Here is a 22,849-nt window from a genome sequence, read left to right as displayed (position 1 = left end):
ACATTAAGAATATACCTAAAAACCACCAAAGGGTATACTCTAAAACTGTACACTGTAAAATGGTACATTAAATAGTACATGAATTTTATCTCAATTAAAAGAATGCTGCTCGGTTAAACGAATGCAGAAACAAAGAAGTAAGGCCATGCTTTCTTCCTAGCCCTCTAGCCCATACCTGGGGTCTTGTCTCTTTTAGCCTCAGTTTTGCCTGATGGTGGGACAAAGACCTGATGGGCACAGCTCATTCTCAGGGATGGGGGGGGTCCCAGGCACTTGATATTCCAGGGAGCCTGCAGCAGGGGACCGTGCTGCAGCCCCCAGGCCAGCTGGCTGTGCGAGCCCCAGCCCCAGTCCCGGAAGAGCCCTTTACCTTACCCCCGGCTCCTCTGGTTGAGCTTCTTCAGGAAGACCCGCGTGACCTCGAGAGCCTCCTGCTCTGGAAGCAGCAGGTTGCCAGACGTGTTACAGTTCAGATCGATCCAGTCGGTCCGCAGGGCTTGGAAGTCCAGGTTCTGAGCACTGAAGGTCTGCTCCCAGTTTACCACTGGGTCAAACATGGGCATGTATTCGAACACCTCACTCATATCCTCTTCTTCTTCCTCTTCTTCCCCCTCTTCTTCTCCCTCCGCCTGTCCTTCCTGGCCTGCGGCTACCACCACCTCTTCCTCCCCGGGCCAACCCCTCCTGGGGGCTGGAAGTTCCATCCTGTCCCCCCTTCTCTGTTCTGCAATGTATGTCTCAACTTGATTCAGCCACTGGGATTGCCCTAGCGTCTTCCTGGGGCTGTCACCAGTGGGCCTGGGCCCCTTGACTTGCAAGTTCCCTGCCAGATGCACAGGAGGCCACTTTGCAGAGGGAGGGGGATCTTGGCTGGGCTCAGGGCTGGGTCTTCTGTCCTGCTTCTCTGGGGGCTGGACTGGGACACGACTAGTCCTCACAGGAAAGGGAGCTGTGGAGTTCCTCTTGGAAAAGGGTGCCAGGGGACCCTCCCAGGACTTAGCCAGGAGTCTACGCAGGCTTCGAAGGCGGTAGTCAGTGACATCCTGCCCTGGGGTAAAGGAAGGCACTGGTTTGCCCTCCGGCATCCTGGTGCTCTGGTCATTGGAGTCAAGGGTCTCCTCCACTGCTTCTCCATACTGCGATTCTTCCAGAAGGCCTTCCTCAAAACCTGTTGTTAATAACAACCATTGCTCACATTGGAGTTGCTAACCTTTCCCAAATGAAATATACAAGACAGATGCTGATCATCTATATGACACACCAAAGAGTTTCAGATGGGGACGGCATCCGGGCTCTGCCATTTACTAATTGTGTGACCTTGGGTGAGTTACTAACCTCAAGTAACCCATTTCTTCCTCTGCATAAAGGCAGTAACAGTCCATCTTCCATAGTGTTGTTGTGAAGATGGAGTGACATAACACACAGTGCCTAGCAGGTGCCTGACACATGTGGGACCCAACAAATGGCCCTGGACATGCCCTAATCCCTCAGGAAGAAAGGCCACAGGGAGACAGTGCTGCTCTCTAGCAGAATTTTCCCAGTGAGGTGCCAGTCCAGGGAATCCCTTCCAGGGCTCTAAACTTCCTCCAGTTGACTGCAACAAGCTGTTATGGTCTGAATTTCCTCTAGAAACAGACCACGGTCACCCCTCCCAGCCTGGCCTGGAAGTCTCAGCTGTCACTCTGTACCTGGCTGCTCTGGCTTCTGCTTCTCAGGCTGGTCCATCTTGATGTACTCCTGAAAGCTGAACCTGTAGGAGGAAGACAGAGGTAGACTGGTTCCCCGTGCCCTGCAGGCTCATGTGAGAGGTTCTGCCCGAAGCCCCGGCAGCAGTATGGAGTCATGCCCAGGACTAGGGTGCAGGAAGGAGGCTGGGCAAGAGTGAGTTAGTGAGTGAGTGAGTGAGTGAGTGAGTGAGTGAGTGTGTGTGTGTGTGTGTGTGTGTGTCTGTAAGTGTGTGGCATGACCAGGAAGGGCCAGGACTCCTCAGCCTGGAAGGACATTTGTGTGCTCTCTGGTCCAGGTGGCTCTGCAGGAGTCCATCCATAAAGCCATTTCCTTACTCCATTCAGTGCCACTCACCTGTCCTGGAAGTATGAGTTTTCCTGGTAGAAGCACTTATTGTGAGTCTCCATGTGGCTCAGGCGGGTATAGTCATTGGGGTAAACGAAGGACAAATGAACCTGGAGGCAGAGGAAGAAGCAGCAGGAAAAAGAGCCCAGCATCTTGGTAAGAAATCAGCCAGCCAGGTTTAAGCCTGCCCCTGGCCAGGACCACACAGGGCTCCCAGCGACTGCCCCTGGTGAGGGGAAGAAGGGCTGCTTTGAGCTCTGAATGAAAACATGTTATACAGACGGGGTTTCCTTCCCACTCTTCAGGCCTCCCCTCCTGGGCTCTCTGGACCAAGTGTAAGACTGGATTTTAGCTTCCGGGTAGCACATGTACCTAATCTCCTACCTCAGCTCCTTCTCCCCAGCTGCAGCCAGGACCACTTTCTCCTCCCTCTGCCATCTCATCCTCTCCTGCAACATCTAAACCTTTCCCTGCAATGTCCCATAGCCCTAGAACAGTTCCCATTGGTTACTTACTCCATTGCTTTCTGCCCCTCTTAAATAGTTTAAGGCAATGTCATCAACAAACTTCTCAGTTAGATCTCACCCATTCTTTGACCTGGGGGAGGACTTGTAATCACCTCTAGACTTGGATATATAGTGTGCATTCTGCCTCCACAGTCTCTACCCAGCCTAGAGGCTCTCTAGGGCTAACTTCCCTTCCACAGTTCACTTCCCCCGGTGCCTTGCCTATGAGTTTATTAACTACTGCTGGCTCATAGTCCAGTAGGAGAGACCCAGGCAGGACGGGAGTGTATGACCCAAAGAGCAGAGAATATAGGAAGCATCAGGCCGGGCCACCTCATGTCACCATCACCGTTGCAAAGTTGGTGTGGGGGTGCGGGGGACTTCCTAAGGCAGAGCCTTACAGTGTGGTCCCCTGGGCAAGAGGCAACTGGGAACGCGAGGGCTCCCAGCCCAGGGACCCATGAGGCCATCCTGTCTGCTGCTATGTGGCATGGCGAGGAGGAAGAGTCAGCCCCAGCACCCCTCCGTTGCAGCCACAGGCAGCAAGCTCTCTCGATCCTGCCCCCACTGCCCAGCCCCAAGACTTACGAAGCGGAGTCCCTGATAGCGCTGGAGGGGGAGCCCATCCACCAGGTAGCTGGGTTTGTAGGGACAATCAGGCAGGACATGGCGGAGATGAGCCTTGGGAATCAGAGGCACTGAGGAGAGTAAGGGAAGAGGGGCGAGGGTGGGGACGGGAGCCCGGAACAAACAGATTGGCTTAGAGCCAAGAAGCTGCTAGGCTGAGGGGGAGGGCCAAGGGCCTCCGCTCTGAGAAGATAACTTTTTGTATTTGCTCATGGCAGCGGTGGCCACAGTCCACATTCATCAGCTGATGTTTCCTAACTAAGGCTGGCACCACTTTCTGGGGAGCACCTTGGAGGCCAAGGATTCAGACAGGGGTCCCTGGTTCAAGGCACAGCATGGCATTGGGACTACTATACTGGGCTAACCCAGGTAAAGGTTTAGAAACGTCCAAGAGGCCACCAAGTCTCCCCCTAGTGCAGTGCCAATAACTGAATTCCTCCCAGTTGTTATGGGACTTGGTCATCTTTTCAAATGTAAATGCTCCCAAGAGTTGACAACTCTGGCACCTTGCTGGGAATTGATTTCCCTCATTGGATTCAAAGAGTTGGAATCCCACAAGAAACTACGATGTGTGGGATAGTGGAGACATGCACAGGGGATTTCTGGGCTCTACTTCTATGTCCTGTCCTGGGCGTTGGCAACACAATGTTGGTTCTGTAATGATTTGTATAATTATAAAATTGTACATATCTATTTTGTATACTTTTCTGCGTGCATGTTGTATTTTACACTACAAGGGGAAAAAAGACTCTCTGACTTTCGGGATGCGGTGGTAGTGGTGACAAGTCTCCTGAGTCTCCTCCTACTAAACCTGGCAGTGTAACGTTCCCAGACGGGATGACAAGGATGTGGCCGAGGCCTTACCTTGATAGAGGGTGTCCCGAGGGTCCGGCCGCAGCATGTCTGCAAGGGGCTGCTCATCCCTGGGAAGAGAGTCTGGGGAGCCTGTGTGGCTGGCTGCTGTCTGAGGGATGTGGCCCACATCATCCATCCTTAGGACTGTCTCATCTGGGCCCAGAGAGAAAAGAACAGAAAGCAGCTGTGAGTCCTGGAGCAAACCAAAGCCAGGCCCCTGCCCCTCTGAGGGGCCGAGAGGAGGCTGAGTGCCGGCTTCTGTATCCCCCAGGGACGGTACGGAGTGCACAAGACCCCTCTCCACCCTTAGCCCTGCTCCCTCACGAATTGTGGGTTCAGCTACTGATCTCCCTTTGACCCACCCCACCAGCCCCATGGCTAGCACACACCACAGTCTTGTGTAAATGGGGAAAAGACAGCTTTCTGCTGGAAATTTGTCACTGTGAGTATGCTTTGTTTATTTAACAAACAGGTCTACAGCATTTACTAAATAATACAACAGGCACCATTCTAAGCATCTGATAAATATCAGAGCATTCAATCTTTATAAGCGCCATAAGACTTATGTACTTCTTAATTATTCCTATTTTACAGACAAAGAACTCTGGCAAAGAGAATCTAAGTCATTTGCCGAAGATCACGCGGCTGATTAACTAGCAAAGCTGGATTTGAACGTAGGCTGTGTCGTCTCTGCCTCAGACAGATCAGCAGTGCCCACCGCAGGCAGGACGCCCCCTGGCATTCTGCACAGCCCCGCTCATCATCTCCTGGTATTCTCTCTCTTTTGTTTTAATTTTGAGAGAGAGAGAGCATGCGAGCGAGCACACAGGAGGGGCAGAGAATGAAGGAGAGAGAGAGAATCAATCTCAAGGAGCTCCACGCTGTCAGCACAGAGCCCGACTAGGGACTCAAACTCACAAAACCATGAGATCAAAAGTCAGATGCTTAAATGACTGAGCCACCCAGGCGGTCCATCCTCCTGGTATGCTCATCTCCAAATGGGCCAGGCCTACTCCTCCCTTTTCTCACTGCCCCAGGGACGGGTTCCTTGTCCTTGCTCCCCACCTCCTGGATTCACTTGTCTTCTCATTTCACATTCCATCTGTGGATTCTAGCTCTCCCTTCTTCCTCTTGCACCAATTCAGCAGCTCACAACCTGCCCCTCTGCCTTGACCTTGCGGCCTCTTGCTGTGCTTACCAGTAACCTCTGCCCACCCGCCTTGCCCATTCCACACTGCCCCCCGGTCAGGTGAACCCAGGCCTTCCCGGCCTGTCCCCATCCTGCTCTCCTTCTCTCTCACACACTTCCCGCTGTCTCCCCCGTCTCCTCCCAGCACCTGGCTTGCCCTTCCTCCCTTAGGGTCCTGGCCCTGCCTGCTCTTCCTACACCCAGGCCCACATGGCCCCACCTGCCTGGCGATTTCTCAGTGGGGTCTGTGGATAGGAGTCTTGCTGAGGAAATCATGAACAATTCACAGTACAACTACAGAGTCCATTTACTGCGAATTTAAAGCAGGTGACAAAGTTTCTTCAGCTCTGGTCATGGCTTTGCAAAGAACCATGGTTCCCTCATCTGTGAAACAGGACACTGGCCTCACTCAGAGGTTTCTCCTCTGGAGTGAGCCTCACGGTATCTGGATACCCTTGAAACTGTATGCAAAATATTGTGTGAGCATGGATAAGGGCATTTTTCTGGGGTGAGGTCACAGCGAGCGTCCAGCAGGTTCTCAAAGGAGTTCCTGACACCTGAGAGTTAAGGATCTCTGACCTTTGGATCCCTTTAAGTTCTATTCCTTGTTCTGAACTCCCTTCACACCCACGTTCCAAGCACCTTGAGCTTTAGCCTGCACCCCTCCCCCGACCGAATCGCCCCATGGACTGGGCCCCACGTGTTGGCACCAGCTCGCCTCTGTGTCCAGGCAAGCAGAGCCTACTCACTTGTGAAGAGGGACAGGGAAGGGGAGTCGATAATGCTGAACTTGGCTCCAGGGTCATTCCGTCGCCACTGGAAGGGGAGAGAGGGAGGATGCAGAGGGTTGGAGGTAGCTGGATTTCGAAAAGGGTTCAAGGGACAAGGGGCGAGGAGTGGCTCAGAGCTGAACGAGGAGGGGAGAGCGCGGCGGAGCCCTCACCGCGACTTCCACATGATCGGTGCCCTCGTCGTTCTGCTTGTGCAGCACCTCGAAGTAGTACCTCTGGGAGGCTGCCAGGCTGGCAGGAGAGAGCAGAGAGACAGAAGGCTATCTTCTGGGGGGCCCTGTGGTCACCCCTCCGACCCACTCTTCCGCCGTGCCATATGCTCCCACCTTGCTCCCACCCCCCATATCCTCTCCTTGTCCTCTTTGTTCCCAGAATTCCAGGAGTTTTGCTTTTAATGCTGGTCTGGAGTCCCCACACTACCGCTTACCCACAGCGTGACCTCAGTTTTTCCGTTCTGTCAGACGGAGGTAATAACAGGACTACTTCACAGGATAGTCACGAGAATCAAAGGAAATACAGATCTCCCTCAACTTCTGAGGGATTACATCCTGACTTACATTGTATCATTGTAGGTTGAGAATACTGGAAGTCAAAAATGCATTTAATACACCTAACCTGCCAAATAATACAGCCCACCTCGAACACGTTCAGAACACTTGCGTTAGCCTACAGCTGGGGCACGGTCATCTGACACCAAGCCTATTTATAATGAAGTGTTGTATATCCCACAAAAGTTACTGAATGAAAGTGAAAAGCAGCATGGTTATAAGGGTAAAGGATATAAGTCTATTGGCTATTGACCTGTGAACGGGTGGCTGACTGGGAGCTTAGGCTCATGGCCACTGCCCTGCATCACCAGACACTATTGTACCCTGTATCACTGAATAAAGACCCAGATTCAAAATCTGAAGTATGGTTTCCACTAAATGCACATCACTTTTGCAACATCATAAAGTTGAAAAATCTGGCCATCTGTAATAGCAGAGTTGATATTACATGCTAGACACTGGTACTAAGTGCTTCACGTATACTAACTCACTTAATTCTTGTTTACAGATGAGAACACTGAGGCACAGAAGTGCTGGGTGATTGCCCAAGGTCACCGAGGCAGGAAGCGGGGAGCTGGTGGACCCAGGCAGTCTTGCTTCGGGGCCCATGACGTGGGCTGCTACACTCAGTTACGTGTAAAGTGCTCACCACAGAGATGGGCACATAGAGAGCGCTCTTGGCAAGCTAGACTGTCTTGCTGTTATCAACGTTGCTATTATCACCATCAGGCCAATACTGTTCTTGCCTGTGTGTGCAGGCCACCAGGTGGCACTGTGAAGTTGGGCTAAGTCCCCCTGCCAGCATGTTAAAGCAATTCCAGCCACTACTAGGGGGAAAGGCCTTGTGTCCCTCCAGTCTACCAAGGGATCACTGCGATGAGGCATTTTCCACAGCACAGGCATAGCAGCCGGTGTCCAGGTTGTACGGCTGCGGACATTCCCAGGGATGGAGCAAATGGGCAGGGCAGGGACTGGGAGAAGAGGGACTTATTTTGTTTTCCAGTCCTGAGTGTCACTAAATAGCTGTGTGACTTTCATTAAGGGACACCCCTCTCTAAGCCTCAGTTTCCCCATCTGTAAAACAGGGAAGGATGGACCAAATGGTTTCTCAGTCAAAGACTTCATCTGTCAGAACTCGTGAGTGCCTCAGCACACTGAACTCTAGAATAAGGAAGGCTGGAGAGTGGGAGGGTGCGACTGGGCTCCTGGACTCTGGTTCGACCTCAGAGGTAGGCTGGGTTTTTTTCTGCTGCTCACAGGAATGGCATGAGACTCTACTTACCTCACTGGCTTGGAAATTTGACTCCGAAATTTCCCAAACTCTCCAGGGGCAGTCCACTCTTTTCCAGTCTAGAGGTGTGGGGAGAGTGGAAAGAGAAGGAAGGAGGAAGACAAAAGTATGAGTAAAGGGAGGTGGTGAGTGAAGAGACACGGAGATGGGAGAGGAAAGAAGAGGGGGCAAGGGGAGAGAGAATAGAAGAGGTAAGGGGAGTGAAAGCACCTCTGCCCTTCCTAGAGGGTCCCGAGCAGTCAGGCCCCAGGTGGGCCTCCTTGGCACCATGCTAAGGATGCTGGAACCCAACAGGGGTAGCCCAAACTAACTCCTTACTCCTCCCCAGTTGATACCTCAGTTTATCCCTTTGTAAAATGGGGCAGGGGTGAGAGGGCAGATGCTTCTTTCCCACACCTTCTTCCCTGCTGGTCACACCAGAAAGACTAATGGTAACGAGGGTTCCCTGCTGCAGGCCGGTGCCTCTCCCATGGCCTGGCTCCTGGGCCCAAAGGGAGAGCTCTGGGGCTGGGCTGACCCTACCTTGCCCACACTGGCCAGCAGCTGAAGGCCTGACACCTGGTCGTCACGGCTCAGCCAGAACTCAGCGTTGTCATCTGCAGCAATAGCAAACTGGACCTTCCCTGGGCAGGGGGAGGGGAGACAGTTTCCAAATGAGAACAAGAAGGGCATTAGCATAAAGAGCCGAAAGCCTGTTTTATGTCTTAGCAATTCCATTCTCTTCAGGGGACTTGGTGCTATGGCTTCTCTCTCTATAAAGTGACGGTTCCTCATCCTAGGAGACCCCTAGGATGGAGAAGACTCACAGGGGAAAACAAGCTATTCCAGATTCTGCAAATCAGTGAGAGAAGTGGCAGCCAGGGGCACTGGAGGAGACTCCCTGGGGACTAAATTTCGCTCCCTCCCCAGTGATGGACTAACAGGATCCAGGCAGCCTAGTGTGGACTTACTTCTCAGCTACAGGCTTACGTTCTGTGGATACCATAAAGAACCTGGGGCAGGAAGCAGGAGGAGGGGACTGTGGGGCTGGCCTCACCATCGGTGAAGGGGTGCAGGTAGCCAAAGATGCGAAGGCCATAGTTGGTCCATTTGGGGGACACGGCCAGCTTCCTCAGGGTGGTGCGAATCTATACCAAGAAAGGGAAGAGGAAACTAAAGAAATTGGTCCACTCAGGGCTGATAGGAACACCAGGGGAGAGGGAGACAGGAAGGACTGGGTGTGGCTTGGTGAGTAGAATATAGGCAAGATTTCCACTCCCACTTGCTTCTTTATCCATGTGACGTTGTATACAACCAGTCCAACTGTGTGTGGTGGCTCAGGCTAAACCATATCAGGAGCCATAATGAGCTTGTAAAGCTAAAAAGATGCAGAAGATGGTGGAGAAACCACAGGAGTCTGTGGGAAGGGAGCAAGGGTGATAATGACAGAAGAAAAGAGGGCCCAAGATAAAAAGGAAAGAAAGTGAAGCAGAGAAGAATCCAGGAAAGATGGAGATGGAAGATGGGGGGAGATGAGAGCCAGGAGTGGGGCAGAGGGTGGGGAGAGGAGAAGGGTGTGGAGGGAGGGAGGAGAGGCACACCTGGCCAACACTCACATGGGGGTACAGTGGGAAGTGGAGGTTCCTCCTGAGCTGCTGGATAGAACTGCCACACCAGTCTTCAAACACATGCAGGTTGGCGCGGCCCTGGAACTGTACAGGGCACAGAAGCAGGCAGGTGAGTGTGAGCGCCCCAAACCTGTCGTGATCTGTGGCTTCAGAAGGCACTGGCCACTGCAGCCCCAGCCCGTGGTCCTCTCACTACTGAAGGTCATGGTCCACTTCAGTCCCATCCCATCCTTGACACCCACCGCTTCTTTCTCGAACCTCCATCCCCATTGCCTGACCCTGAAGCCTGGGGCTGTTTTTCTGGCCATACTTGTGTGCACGCGCGCACACACACACACACACACACACATGCGCGTGCGCATGCAGTCGCAGCTCTTTCCATGCAGGAAGGGGCCTGGTTTGCATTCCCCAGGCAAGGGGGAGTAATGGCCATGACAGAAAGGCATAGATGACAGAAAGAACTGGAAGGAGGCGCCAAGCTGGGGTTTCAGCTAAAGACTTGCTCTCCTCCCCTCCCCTCTCCCTTCTGCCTAATAGTAAGTTCCACAGCTGTCTGCTGGTGAAACCTTATCTACCCAGTAGTCTTCACGCTTCTGGCTCCCCTTGTGGGGAAGCAGCTGGGAAAACGCTGCAGGAGGTCTTTGGGGGCCCCATCTGGCAGGATGCCTCTTACTGCTCCCTCAGGAGCTGGAAGCCTCTCGCTCTGCCCAGGCCTCTCTGGCATAACTACCCAGGTGCCCGGCCTTGGGCAGCCCTGGGAAGGTAGGAGAAAAGGAAGTATGCTCTCTCCTTTTAGGCAGCGGCTTCAGGGAGGCAGGGGCAGAGATTGAGCGTGGAGGCAGCAGCAGAGGGCCCCTTTCAGAAGAGAGGGTCTTAAAGCCTGTGCTCTGAGTGGGCGGAAGGGCTGGGAGTTTGAGTGGGGAGGAGAAGCATGGGGATCCTGTCCCGATTTATCCTGACAAAGAGTTTCAGATTACCCCATCTCAGCAATTTTCTCCTCCCCCTCCCCCAGAGCTTAACCTCCAGGTTGTGGGAGGCAGGGCCTCAATTACTCTACACAAACAGGCCCTGCCCTTCCCTCCCCACTGTGGCCCATCAGATATCAAACGTGAGCTGCCCTTAGGAAAACAGAGGAGGAAGGGACACCCAGACTGGAAGCCAGGATAAAAGGAAGTGGCACATGGTCTTCAGCAAGCGATTTGGAGGAAGGGATGGTGGGGGAGAGCTCCCACAAGCCAATGCTGAAGATCTGAGGTGCGGGCTCTGAAACACTAGCCCACAGCCGGACCCAGAAGGGACCCAACAAAGCTCTCCGGTTGGTCAGCAGCCTGGCCCTTCCTGGGCACACTGGCCTCGTCAAAGCTAAGAGCGCACAGCCTTGGGAAACAGCCATCACTCTGGGGAATAGGAGTAGGGGGTGCTGGGATGGGTAGGAGAGAGAATGTGGGCAGGGTAGGTGGGAGGCGGGTTAAGGCTTCTTGGAAGGAAAGAATGGGAACATTGTGCTTCTTCTGGGGAAATTCCTTAAGTCCAGTTTACAAGACTCAGTTGTCTCCTACCAAAGACCTCCTCTCGGCCCCTCCCTGGGAGACTTTCAGGGCAGCGTGCTCAGATCCACAGTGAACTTCGGAGGGAGGGCATGCCACCAGAGTAATCTGTTGTGCTCAGCCAGGGGCGGGGGGGCCAGAGGCGGTGGGGGATTGGGCAGCAGGAGGAGCGAAGAAGGGGAAAAGGAAGGATTTGGGCTGGCTACCCCCTTTCTCTCAGGGTCTTGCTTGCTATACAGCAAGGTAGCCTGGGATGCTGCAGGCAATGGAAGGCGGGCAGGTGGGGGGTAGGGAGAGGACGGGCCCTCTCTGAGCAGGAAGGCAGCGCTCAAGCCATGCTTCACCCACTCTTAGGCTGGAGGTAGGGGCCTCTGAGGGACCAGTGGGCACAATCTTTCTCCCTGGGCCCTGCCTGGCAACCCACCAGGATTTGTGTCTCTCCAAGTTTTGGAGACTTTGACTCCAGCTCATCAGCACCGCCTTTTGCCTACTCTCTCCACTGCCCAGCAGGGGCTAAGGCCCAGGGAAGGACACCGCTTACCCTTTATCACCACATTATATCCATGGCTAATGATGGATTAAGAACTTACAGTTACAAGCAGTGAAGAAAATATCTGTTGGTACCCTCTATTTTAGAGGTGAGAATACTGAGGCCCAGCGAGGTAAACTGACTCCCCCAAAACACACAGCAATTAACCCTGTGGAAGTGAGGAGGGGGTCTGGAAGTAGGGGTGTAGGAGGGTAAAGGCCAGCCTGGTGGGCCCTCCCACAAGACCATCCGCGGTCTTCCATTCCAACAACACTGCCTCTGTCCGGCCTCACTGGGCTTGCCAGGCCTGGATGGAAGCTTCTTTCCTTCCACTGATTCTGCACACTGCCTGCATGACTGTCTTTCTAAAGCACAGATCTGATTATGTCACTCTGCTGCTGCTTCAAACCTCAGAAGGCTCCTCCAAAGGCTCCAGAACAGAACCTCACCCTGGTATGCGAGATCTTTTTGACTGACCTGTCTTCCCAGCCTCACCTCATGCCACTCCCTGTCACACACCTACCTCCACCCACACCCAACTCCTAGTCTTCACACCCCACCTCTCCAAGTCTTTACAAATCCTATTTCCTGGTCGGAAGGTCTTTTCCTTTCTCCCCCACCTGGCAAACTCTCTCTGACTTCTTCAGGCAGAGTTAATAGCTTCCCTCCCAGGTTTCCCAGAACATCTTAATTATCTGAATGAACAACTGCGTGGAGAAGCTAAGCCCGGAACCATATGCTCCCTCATTTATTCTGTAAGCACTGAATGGCTGCTCTGCAGCAGTTAGAGATGAAAGAGGTGTGGTCCTCCGAGGAGAGAGATGTGTTAACAAGTGGCATCACCTGTGCCAGCGGCTATCACAGAGATGTCAGATGCACATGGCATGTCGGCAGGAGCATTACCTCCGCCGCCAGGAGAGTGGGAGCGATCACAGGATATACACTCAAGAATGGAGAAATAAAGTGTGGTACAGACACACAATGCAATATTACTCAGCAATAAAAAGAAATGGAGTACTAATACATGCTACAGCATGGATGAGCTTGAAAACGTCATGCTAAGTGAAAGAAGCCAGACATAAATGGTCAAATCACATGATTCCATTTATAGGAAATGTCCAGAACAGGCAAACCTAGAGAGACAGAAAGTAAATTATTGTTCGCCTAGTTCTGGGTGGGAGGAGGGCAGTGAGGGGTGATGGCTCATGGGTATGGAGTTTCTCTCTGTGGTAATAAAAACGCTCTACATTGATAATGACAGGCTACGCATAGTGATGCACTCTATGAATATACTAAAAGCTATAAGCCACATGGTATTTAACTTATATCTCACTAAAACATACAAAAAATAAAAAATAAAAAAAGATAAGCCTGAGAAGAGGATTCTGGGTTTCTCCTCAGAAACCTCTCCTCAAGGGACACCAGCTCACCGGAGCCAGCGTGGTATGACCCTGGGGAAACACTGACTTGCTTTGATCTTATTTTGTATTTGCCAAATTTCTTTCTTGTAACTATTTTGGCTTTCCAGATGGAGCACCCTGAGTATCAGACAGTGTTCTGGTCAATGGAACCATCTACTGACGTACATGAATAAATTGGCATTGAGGTTTGTTCATTAGTGGGGTTTCTTAACTAGAGTCTTAGGATTCGGGTGGACATAAATCAGTTTTTGAGGGCAGTTATCCCGTGAAGCCCAGCCCCGCACCAGCCACTCTGACGCTCTCTCTGACACACACCAAATTAAACATCTAAGGCAGCTTTGTTTTCAAGAGTGATTTCTAGCCTCAGAGACCCTGCACTGCTGGCTAAAGACTGGGTGAGGAGACAAAGAAGAGACCGCTGTGAGCCTTCTTACACTCTGTCCTTGCTCACCTTCCAAGCTGTGTCCTAGTGAAGCCACCTCGAGTAAGTGAGCGAGTTAACCCCCCTCTGAGGCATTACTTACAAAAGGGGGATAAGAGTACAATCTGACAGCTGGAGACAGCTAGGACATATCCCCTTAACCTGAACATTTCCTGCTGACGCCCTATGGCAAAAGGCAAGTGACAGGAAAGAAGACGGGAACAGAGCAGTCCTTGTGGTGAACTGGGAAAGAGCTGGAACCACTATGCAGCTGTGTGACCACCTGCAGGTGTTAGTTATTGAGCCCTTTCTTTTATTTATTTTTTAATTCTTATTTATTTATTTTGAGAGAGAGAACAGGAGCAAGTGTGAACTACAGGTAGGGCAGAGGGAGACGGACAGTGAATCTTAAGCAGGTTCCATGCTAAGCATGGAACCCGATGTGGGGCTCAATCCCACAATTGTGAGATCATGACCTGAGCAGAAACCAAAAGTTGGATGCTTCGTCAACTGAGGTGCCCCAGTTATTTAACCTTTTTTTTTTAGAGGATTCTTTTAAAAGTTTATTAACTTATTTTGAGAGAAAAAGAGAGAGAAAGAGAGAGAGAGAGAGAGAGAGAGAGAGAGAGGGTGTGTGTGTGTTTGTGTGTGTGTGTGTGGGGGGGGAGAATCGCCAGCAGGCTCCACACTGTCAGCACAGACCCCAAGGTAGGGCTCAAATCCATGAACAGTAAGATCATGACCTAACTGTAAACCAAGAGTTAGATGCTTAACTGACTGAGCTACCCAGGCTCGCCAGTAATTTAATCTTTTAACAAAGGCCGTATTTTCCTCGTTGGTAAAATAAGATGATTGAATTAGTGATTCCCAGAAAACCCATGAAGACTGTAATGAGGATTTTGCAAGGATTTTTTTGGTTTTTTGTTTTGGGTAAAGCTACTTTTAATATTAAAAAAAAAAAAAAGAACAGTCCATGGAGTTCTAGCATTTACCACCAAAAGGCCAGACACACTTACTAAAAGATCAACTATTTCCTTAAAAAGTTAATCCTAAGGGCACCTGGGTGGCTCAGTCAATTGGGCATCTGGCTTTTGATTTTGGCTCAGGTCCTGGTCCCAGGGTTGTGGGACTGAGCCCCACATCAGGCTCTGCACTGAGCATGGAGCCTGCTTGAGATTCTCTCTGTCCCTCTCTCTCTCTCTCTCTCTCTGCCCCTCTTTCCTGCTCATACTCAATCTCTTTCTCTTTAAAATAAAAATAAGTAAATTTTTAAAATTAAATAAAAAGTTAATTCTATTTTAATCACTATTTACCATTTGTTCACTGTTTTAGTTTCATATATACATTTATATCTCCATCCTTGATTGACCAAAAAAGTGGGGACATTAATGATTAATAAATGCAGAATATGGGGAGGTTGGGTGGCTCAGTTGTTTAAGTGTCCAACTCTTGGTTTCAGCTCAGGTCATGATCTCATGACTTTGTGGGTTCAAGCCCATGTTGAGCTCTGTGCTGGGAGCAAGGACCTTGCTTGCGATTCTCTCTCCCTCTCTACCCCTCTCCTGCTTGTGCTATCTCTTTCAAAATAAATAAATAAGCTTAAAAAAAAAAGAAAATTAAAAAAAGTTCAGAATGTATGTTGGGGTGCTTGGGTGGCTCAGTTGGTTAAGCCTCTAACTCTTGATTTCAGCTCATGTCATGGTCTCAAGGTTTGTGGGATCGAACCCGAGTCAGGCTCTGCACTGACAGCATGGGATTCTCTCTCTCCCCTTCTCTCTCTGCCCCTGCCCCCACTTGTCTGCTCTTTCAAAATAAATAAACATGTAAAAAAATAAATGCAGTCATAATTATGTAGTCATTATGTAGTCATAATCTTTCAAAATAATTGGTTCATTAGGGAGCCTGGGTGGCTCAGTTCATTAAGCATCTGACTTTGGCTCAGGTCACAATCTCACAGTTTATGAGTTCGAGCCCCGCATCTGGCTCTGTTCTGATCGCTCAGAGCCTGAAGCCTGCTTCAGATTCTGTGTCTCCCTCTCTCTCTGTTCCTCCCTCACTCATTCTCTCTCTCTCAAAAAATAAAGTCTTTTTTTAATTTTAAGAAAATAATTGGTTCATTAAGCAAAATGATCCTAACTGTCCTCAATGGATTGAAAACTGGATCATTGGATCAATGGTCTTTATGGGCCTCTTTTTCCAAAGTACACTCTCCAGGTGGGGCAGGGTGTACTCACCTGATGACGTCACCCAGTACAGGTGTGCCAGCTTTGTAATCCATCCTCTCTCAGGGCTTTAAACAGAGGCGGCTTCACGGCATGGAAAACCTAACATCACATTTAGCATGATACTGCCTCCTTCACTCCTGCCTGACAGCGAATAGGCAGATCATAAATAAAATCACCCAGGCTGAAGAGATCAACCTGTGATAGGTATGGATAAAGACAACGAGCTGGCCAATACCACCCAGCCCAGAAAAGTAATCCATGTCCATGAGTCTCGGGACTAAAAGGCACTAGGGTTATGGGTGAGTTATAAAATACAAAGTCCCAAGTACCTTCCACTATGGGGTCTTGACACAAGGATTTTCTCAAGGGAGTCTTGAGTATGTTAATTAACTTTCCTGAGCCTCAGTTTATTTACCACAATAAAAGAAAGAAAGAAACTATCAGATCCTATATAAGTGAAAGGCATCCTGACAACTCATTTATACGTTTAACCACTTCCAATAAAAGTTTGCTAGGGGCATCAGGGTGGCTCAGTTGGTTAAGCACCGCCTCTGTTTCAGCTCAGGTCATGATCTCGGTGTCAGGAGACTGAGCCCTGTGTTGGGCTCTGCGCTGAGCTTGGAACTTCCTTAAGATTCTTTCTCTGTCCTCTCTCCTTCTCACGTTTTCTCTCTCTCAAAAACCAAAAGTTTTCTGAGGCAGAGTTTATGATCCTTAGAACACTAGTTTCATAGAATATTAAGAGATGATTCATGAGAAAAAGACAAGTCAGAGATAAATAAGTCTGGTACCTGCTGAGCTAAACCAAGTTAAACGGATCACTGCAGAACTTCTAAGAACGCTTCATGTGCTAATGTGTATTTCCAAGAAGTCGATGTAGTATATAGTTTTTGAGTCTTATTTAACAATGGACTCCTTTCCTCCTGGAATATCTAATAGGACTTACTAGTCCAAGAAAGACAGTTTGGGAAGCCTATCTTTAAGACTGCTGTGGGTGTGAAAGTCATGTAACTTTCCTGAGGCTTGTTTATCTCACCTTTACAGGGTCCTGAAGCTGATATGGGATGATATGCAAAAACCAGCACATAGTAGGCTCAAAGCAAATGTTCTTCTCTAAAGGAAGAAAACTAATGAGCCTGGAGCCCCTCTTTATTTCCCCCCAAATTAGATGAAAATCTTTAATAATAACCACTAGAAGAAAATTTTCTATGGTCTCTGCTGGAATTACCTGTGAAAAGTACTTTTTGACCATCTCCAAGAGCAAGAGCCCCTTACCTCTGAGAGCCAGGGGACAGGCTGGTTCCACTTCAGGTAGCTGCTGTTAGCCCTCCCGCCGCCCTCAGAGTCTTGGTCCTGGCAGAAGAGTGAAGAATGAACTTGGTGGGAATCCGAGGGCGAGAACAGGATTTGGGGCCCTGAAAGCGCCTAGGGGGAAGCAGAGGGCCAGGAGACACAGTTCCTGTTCCTAGAAAGCTTATCAGCATAAAGGACACTCCCATTTATTATTCACACTATATCCCTGAAAAATACACTTCCATAGTCTCCCAAGGTTCTTTTATTTTCTTGAATGTTCTGTCTTCCCATATGGAAAAAAAAAATCTAACTAGATCAGTCTCCTGAGGGCAGGAATTTGCCTCTGTCTTCTTCTACATCCCCCCAGGACTCCGCCCAGATCTGTCACTCGTTTGTCCTAACAAGTTGAAGCCCACTTCAACCATACAGGTCCACGGGTTCAATCTGGGTCTGGTCCAGCCTTGGAGATCCATGTCTTTTCTATGCTCAGAAGCCTAACCTTAGGGTTCCAGAATGAATGAGACACCAGTTTCCCTGATTCCACCCAGAGCTGCTCCTGCCTCCTTAGGGATCACTGCCCCAAGAAATACAAATCTGTCCCCCAGCCGTTTGCGGCTATATATGATGTCTACCTCACCATCTCTGACTCTTAGCAGTGAGTGTCTGGTATTGTCACTAAGCCACCAGCCTAGTCCTCATGCCAGTGAGAGGCAGGACATACTGGTTCTGCCTTAAGCCTTCAGCCACTATTAGAGACAAAGGCCACATGCCTGGAGCAGTTCAATTCTGGGCATCTTGAGCTGTGTGAGGAAGGCTCTGAGGAGGGTCAGATGGACAGCTCTACCCTCCCAGCTAACAAGGTCCTGGGATGTCAGACCACAATCCCAGGAACTCCTCTCCTTGGCCTCTCCTACCACCAAAAAAGTGGAGGTTTCCCTTAAGGCCGTAAGGGCGGGGACAGATGAGAACTCATGGGCTGCCCCGCCATATACCTTGAAGCCCAGCCTCTGGGGATGATAAAACTGGAGATTTGGATCCACAGCTGGAATGTTCCTGTTGGCCAGAGCCTTGGCCAGTTCTCTCCAGCTACCATATCCTATGGAAGGGAAAGAAGAGAGAAGCTAGGTCAACAAAACTTGAAGACCTCATATATGTAAGATTTGGGGGGTATAAGAGAGGTAACCTTCTTCCCTCCTGCTATGCCTCACATCTCTTCATGTGGTGGGCATGAAGTGGGACTGTGGCAGTGGGGGAGAAGGGTGGTCAGGAGATAGTTACAACCTTGGCCAAGGTCAACAGGGCAGAGAGAGAGGAAGTGAGCTCCTCTTGCATTAAAATTTGCTGTCTTCCATAATCAGAGAAGGAGCCAGGCCAGGTGAAATGGAACACTGTACGTTTGTCCATGCATTGTGTCCAGCAGTACAAGCTACCTCTTCCCCAGTTGCCTCTTGAGGCCAATTTTTCCCAAAAGCTGCTGTGGGAAAATGGTTGTGAAAGACAGTGGAAATAAGCTTGCTCCTGCATGGGTTCCCTTTCTAGCTCAGTCCCTTTCCTCCAAGCCCAGGGAGACAGCAGCGCTGTCTAATTGGTGGGGGCCCTACCCCCAGCCCACCATTATCACTGAGCTCCTAGATGAAACCAGAGCTGGGACACTGAGAGTCCCAGGGCAGAGGCCCCAGCCTGAGATCTGTGCCTCAGGGTTGCTGCACAGACATTAAACCTCTGCTCGTGTTATGTTTATGGGAACTTCTGCAGGTTTATCCCTCTGCCATCAAGGTCCCTCCTGTTTCCATGGCTGACCAGCTGGCAGTCAAGAACAGGTCAGACTAGTTCAGTGCAGGGGGATTTTCTGAGGAAGCAGGATTCTAGGGCCAGTGAAGTGAGGTGAGGCTATGGGAGGGAGGAAGAGAAAGAATGCTCCCAGACCTACACCCTACATTTCTGGATGAGCCCAGAAGAGAGCTGTTTGTTCATCTGTTAATCCCAACTCAGACACAACGAATCTAAGAGCCTGATCCCTTGCCAAACCCAAGGAGCGGCTGGCTAGTGGTTGGAGTGCTCCGGTGCCCAGGTGGGGAGTGAGTCACACTGGGGAAGGGTGGGCAGGCTCTGCCTTGCTTCTGTCTCTGAACAAATAGGTCATCTCTTCCTTGACTTTGTTCTTAGAATGAAAAGCCATCCACCTCTGGACAGAGTTGTGAGGAAATACTAATAAAAACAGCACTTCCCCTATTGATGCAGGTTACAGTATGTCTCACATGCACATCCTTTCTCAGACTAGTTTTCAGTTCCAGAAAATTCTCTAACTCTTGGAAGTCACACCAAAGGTGAGACAACTTAACCTGAAGTCTGTGAACTATCACTGTGCGTCTTCGGCATGCCCTGTCCTGGCATTTGTTGGGAAGCAGTGGAGACTCCTTGACCAAATTTTGGACAGCCTCCTCTGAGCCCTCCTTTTGAGTAGGCCTCCTCCTTGGGCCCTGTCCTTGCTGGCCCAGCCAGGGTTGAGGAAGAATCCTGTTAAGTCTTTTGTTGTTGTTGTTGAGAGGGGGGATACATGAGTGCTGGGGAGGGACAGAAGGAGAGACAGAGAGAGAGAGAAGGAGACAGAGAATCCCAAGCAGGCTCCACGCCCAGCTCAAGCCAGACGTGGGGCTCAATAGCATGACCATGAGATCATAACCTGAACTGAAATCGAGTCAGACCCCGACTGAGCGACCCAGGCACCCCAAGAACCCCATTAAGTCTTTTTAGCAGGAATTCCCCCACCTTTGATATCTGATCATCCTTGATACTTGACCAATTCCTCATCTCCCACCCTTGATATATAAGTCCTCAGTCTGCCTTTAGCAAGAATCCCCCTACCCTGATGTCTCCCTCTTAGTAATTTTCTATCCCCTGCCCCCCTCATTCTGCATGCTGGCTATAAATCCCCAGCTGCCTCTATTCAGAACTGAGTTCAGTCCTTTCCTGAGATCTCTTTCCTATATTGTGATAGTACTAAATGAAATCTGCCTTCACCTTTAGCGTCTGGCTCTATTTCTCTGTAAAAGAAGGTAAGAGGTGGTTCGCTCAGTGAGCCAGGGCATATCCACTGGGGAAGAAGGTGTGGATCAGTAAGGTTAAAACCAGCCAGCCCCTGCCCCTGGTCACAGGTGTTGGGATGGCTTTGAGATACTTCGGGGCAGTCAACAGCCCAGCCTTTAGTAAGCTCAGGAGTAGAAAATTCCCTTTGCTGACTTCAGAGTATAGAGAAAGACAGGCAAGCCTCTGGGGTCACATCCAATTGTCTGTCTACCACTTATAAATGGTGACTGCTTGAGCAAGTAATCTGACAAACTGTTAAGTACTCAACAAGCATTCCTTCCTCAGTGAGTTTGGGGTTTTGGATCTGGGAGTCAGATAGGAGTTCAAGCCCCTTGACAATTTTGTAAACTGTGAATGGCTAGTATTCTTTCACTCTTTCCTCTCTTTACTTACTGACCAGAGAAGCAAGCAGGCTGCGGGCCAGCAGGGACTCAGCGGTAGCAGAACGATGGATAACACTTCTCTGTTTCCTGGGTATTACTTTCTGTCCCCACCCACTGCCCATCCATCCTCCAGTTAATATCCACCAAGTGCGTACCAGGCATTGGGCAGTGTGCTGGCCATTTGGCAATCCCTCCCCCTATGCCTTTGCCTCTGTATTAACCCTGCCAGTGGATACCCAGGCATTGCTCAGCCCTCTGGGGGAACTTGGAGCTAAAGAATGTGCTGATTTAACTATTGACACTTGTCACTTGCCTTCTGATAAGTGAACTCCTCCTGCTCCTGGCCAGACCTCTCCTCCCAGAGTGCCAGCTGCCAGGGCCTGTTTCCCCTGTAACAGGTGTCACATTTGTGCCAGGAGACAGACACCCCTATCTCAGGTGACAGATAAAGCACCACCATGGGCCTCACATTCTGCCCTCACAAAGCTGGGCTATCAAATTCACCATCAGCTGGAATTTTGCCAACATCCCTCTTCTGTGCAATGTGAACTCTTCAAAGGCCTGAAGAAGATCATGTTGGCTCTTTGAGGAAACTATGGGATGCATATATCCCTTGCTGCTTTTTCAAAGACTGTCATGTATATTATTTCACTGCATGTATCCTCACAACCTCCCTGTGGACTACTGTCCTCTCCGTTTTAGAGATGACACAACAGAAACAGAGAGGTGAAGTCATCAGTCCATGGTCACACAGTGAATAAGATAATCCACATAAGAAACTTAGTACCTGGAACATAATAAGCGATTAACAGGCTGAAGCTCATTATTTTACTATCCATCATGATGCTGGAGATCTGAAACTTGAGTTCATTTCTCCTGACCTCTGGCCTGACTCTCTTGGCAATCGGTCATATGGTCAACAGGGTCATTTACACCAGGAAGAAAGGAAGGACTTCCTGCTCAGACAGATTTTGGATAGATTTTGAAAGTAGAGCTGATAGGCCTTGCTCATGGATTGGATAGGAGGAGTCAAGAATGACTTGAAGATTTCAGACCTGGGCATGCTAAGATGGAGAGCCTAGGCTGGGGTGTCAGCAGGAGGGTGGGCTGAGAGTAATGTCTGAGAGAGCAGTGGAAGCACTGGGGGGCGGGCAGGGCTCCAAGGCTAGCCTGTTCCCCTGTTCCCCTGTTCCGGGAATGAAAACACTTTTTTTAAGAGGGGAAGACTGACTCCCCTCCAGGGCATGGAAAGGTGGGGCTGAAGGAAGAGCCAGGAGGGCTGGTCCCACAGGCTCCACCAGATGCAAAGGGCCCCAAGAATTCCAGGGTGAATGAAGCCAATTTGCTTAGATGCCCAGCGTCTGTACAGAGAAAAGGTGATGAAATCCAGAGAACAAGAGGTTGCCAAGGGAATAAGAAGTCGTGACATCCAGGGCACAGTTCCATAAATGCCAGCAACCAGCATTGAGTCCTAGGACAAAAAAAGCAAGACTGTAGCTCTGACCTTGGAGTACACTTGAGAGCCAGTCACGTGTTCTCAGCAGAACAAAGCTGCTATGGCTAGAAGCCAGCAGGGAGGGCCTGGACCCCACCAGAAACTTGCAGTGGCACAGTCAGGGATGAAACCAGGGACTGTTACCTGGGAGGGAGTCCCTAAGGCCGACACAAAGCTCCAGCGGCAGAGACAGAGCTGTGAGGCTTAACCTTTCCTTTCCAGCCCATGACACCATGATGCAAGAGAACTTATTATTAATGTAACCTTATCAGTTAACATTTATGTGGGAGGCATAGATACATATACATACTTGTATTAAGTGAAATATAGAATATTTTCTTTAATAGAAGCCTATAGGAAGACAAGGTTTAGAGGCTAAAAATCTTGCCGAAAGTCAGAGGCCAGTATTTGAACCGAGGACAAAAGCCTGTGTCCTTAATTTCATTAGTCTCTATTGAATACACTTGAGAATTTCCATCCACCTCCACCATCATCACCATCATCATCACCTGGTGTCAGGCACTCATTTAGTCACTGAACTACCCCCTCCCTAATTACCTCCGCCTTACCACCCCGACCTGCCACCACCCCTCTCCCCAGACTATTTTCCTTTCTTTTTCTAACGTGGCCACTAACACCTCTCCATATAAGCCAAAGAAAAGCAAGAGGGAGTTTGGAGACCCAAGTATCCCCAAACAACTGCAAGTTGGACGTGGATGCATGTGTCCATAAGCCTGAGCCCCTCTTCCTGGTTTCTGAGCTTCTTCCTTCCCAACACTAGGAAAAACAATCCAGCTTTGTGTCTGTAAGCCAGGATTGGCCAAGAGGAAGATTACAAGTGGTTTGCTCAGTCTGTCTCACTCTCCCTCACAGCACAGGTGTGCTGGGGGGTGAGGAGGGGCAGGTCAGGAGGAGAGGAGAGAGGTGGGGTCCCAGTGTCTCCCTAGTTCCTCTCTGATGA

General features: G+C 50.1%; 1 protein-coding gene across 1 annotated transcript in view; it reads right to left on the bottom strand.

Annotated features, from left to right (window-relative positions):
* Window positions 1-22,849, bottom strand: part of B4GALNT3 (beta-1,4-N-acetyl-galactosaminyltransferase 3) — a 91,863-nt gene that overhangs the window by 8,892 nt on the left and 60,122 nt on the right. The window contains exons 2-14 of the mRNA XM_029954577.1: window positions 17,916-18,019; window positions 16,906-16,983; window positions 9,476-9,571; window positions 8,917-9,007; window positions 8,403-8,503; window positions 7,872-7,939; window positions 6,194-6,272; window positions 6,000-6,066; window positions 4,071-4,214; window positions 3,168-3,277; window positions 2,083-2,183; window positions 1,689-1,750; window positions 376-1,168 (exon numbers count right to left, since the gene is read on the bottom strand). Coding sequence (XP_029810437.1) covers window positions 376-1,168; window positions 1,689-1,750; window positions 2,083-2,183; window positions 3,168-3,277; window positions 4,071-4,214; window positions 6,000-6,066; window positions 6,194-6,272; window positions 7,872-7,939; window positions 8,403-8,503; window positions 8,917-9,007; window positions 9,476-9,571; window positions 16,906-16,983; window positions 17,916-18,019 — 1,894 coding nt within the window. The remainder of the gene's footprint in view (window positions 1-375; window positions 1,169-1,688; window positions 1,751-2,082; window positions 2,184-3,167; window positions 3,278-4,070; window positions 4,215-5,999; window positions 6,067-6,193; window positions 6,273-7,871; window positions 7,940-8,402; window positions 8,504-8,916; window positions 9,008-9,475; window positions 9,572-16,905; window positions 16,984-17,915; window positions 18,020-22,849) is intronic.

The sequence above is a fragment of the Suricata suricatta genome, chromosome 10 (assembly GCF_006229205.1).
Source record: "Suricata suricatta isolate VVHF042 chromosome 10, meerkat_22Aug2017_6uvM2_HiC, whole genome shotgun sequence".
Classification (NCBI taxonomy): Eukaryota; Metazoa; Chordata; class Mammalia; order Carnivora; family Herpestidae; genus Suricata; species Suricata suricatta.
The sequence above is the reverse complement of the archived record's forward strand: the minus strand, read 5'-3'. Positions and strand labels throughout refer to the sequence as shown.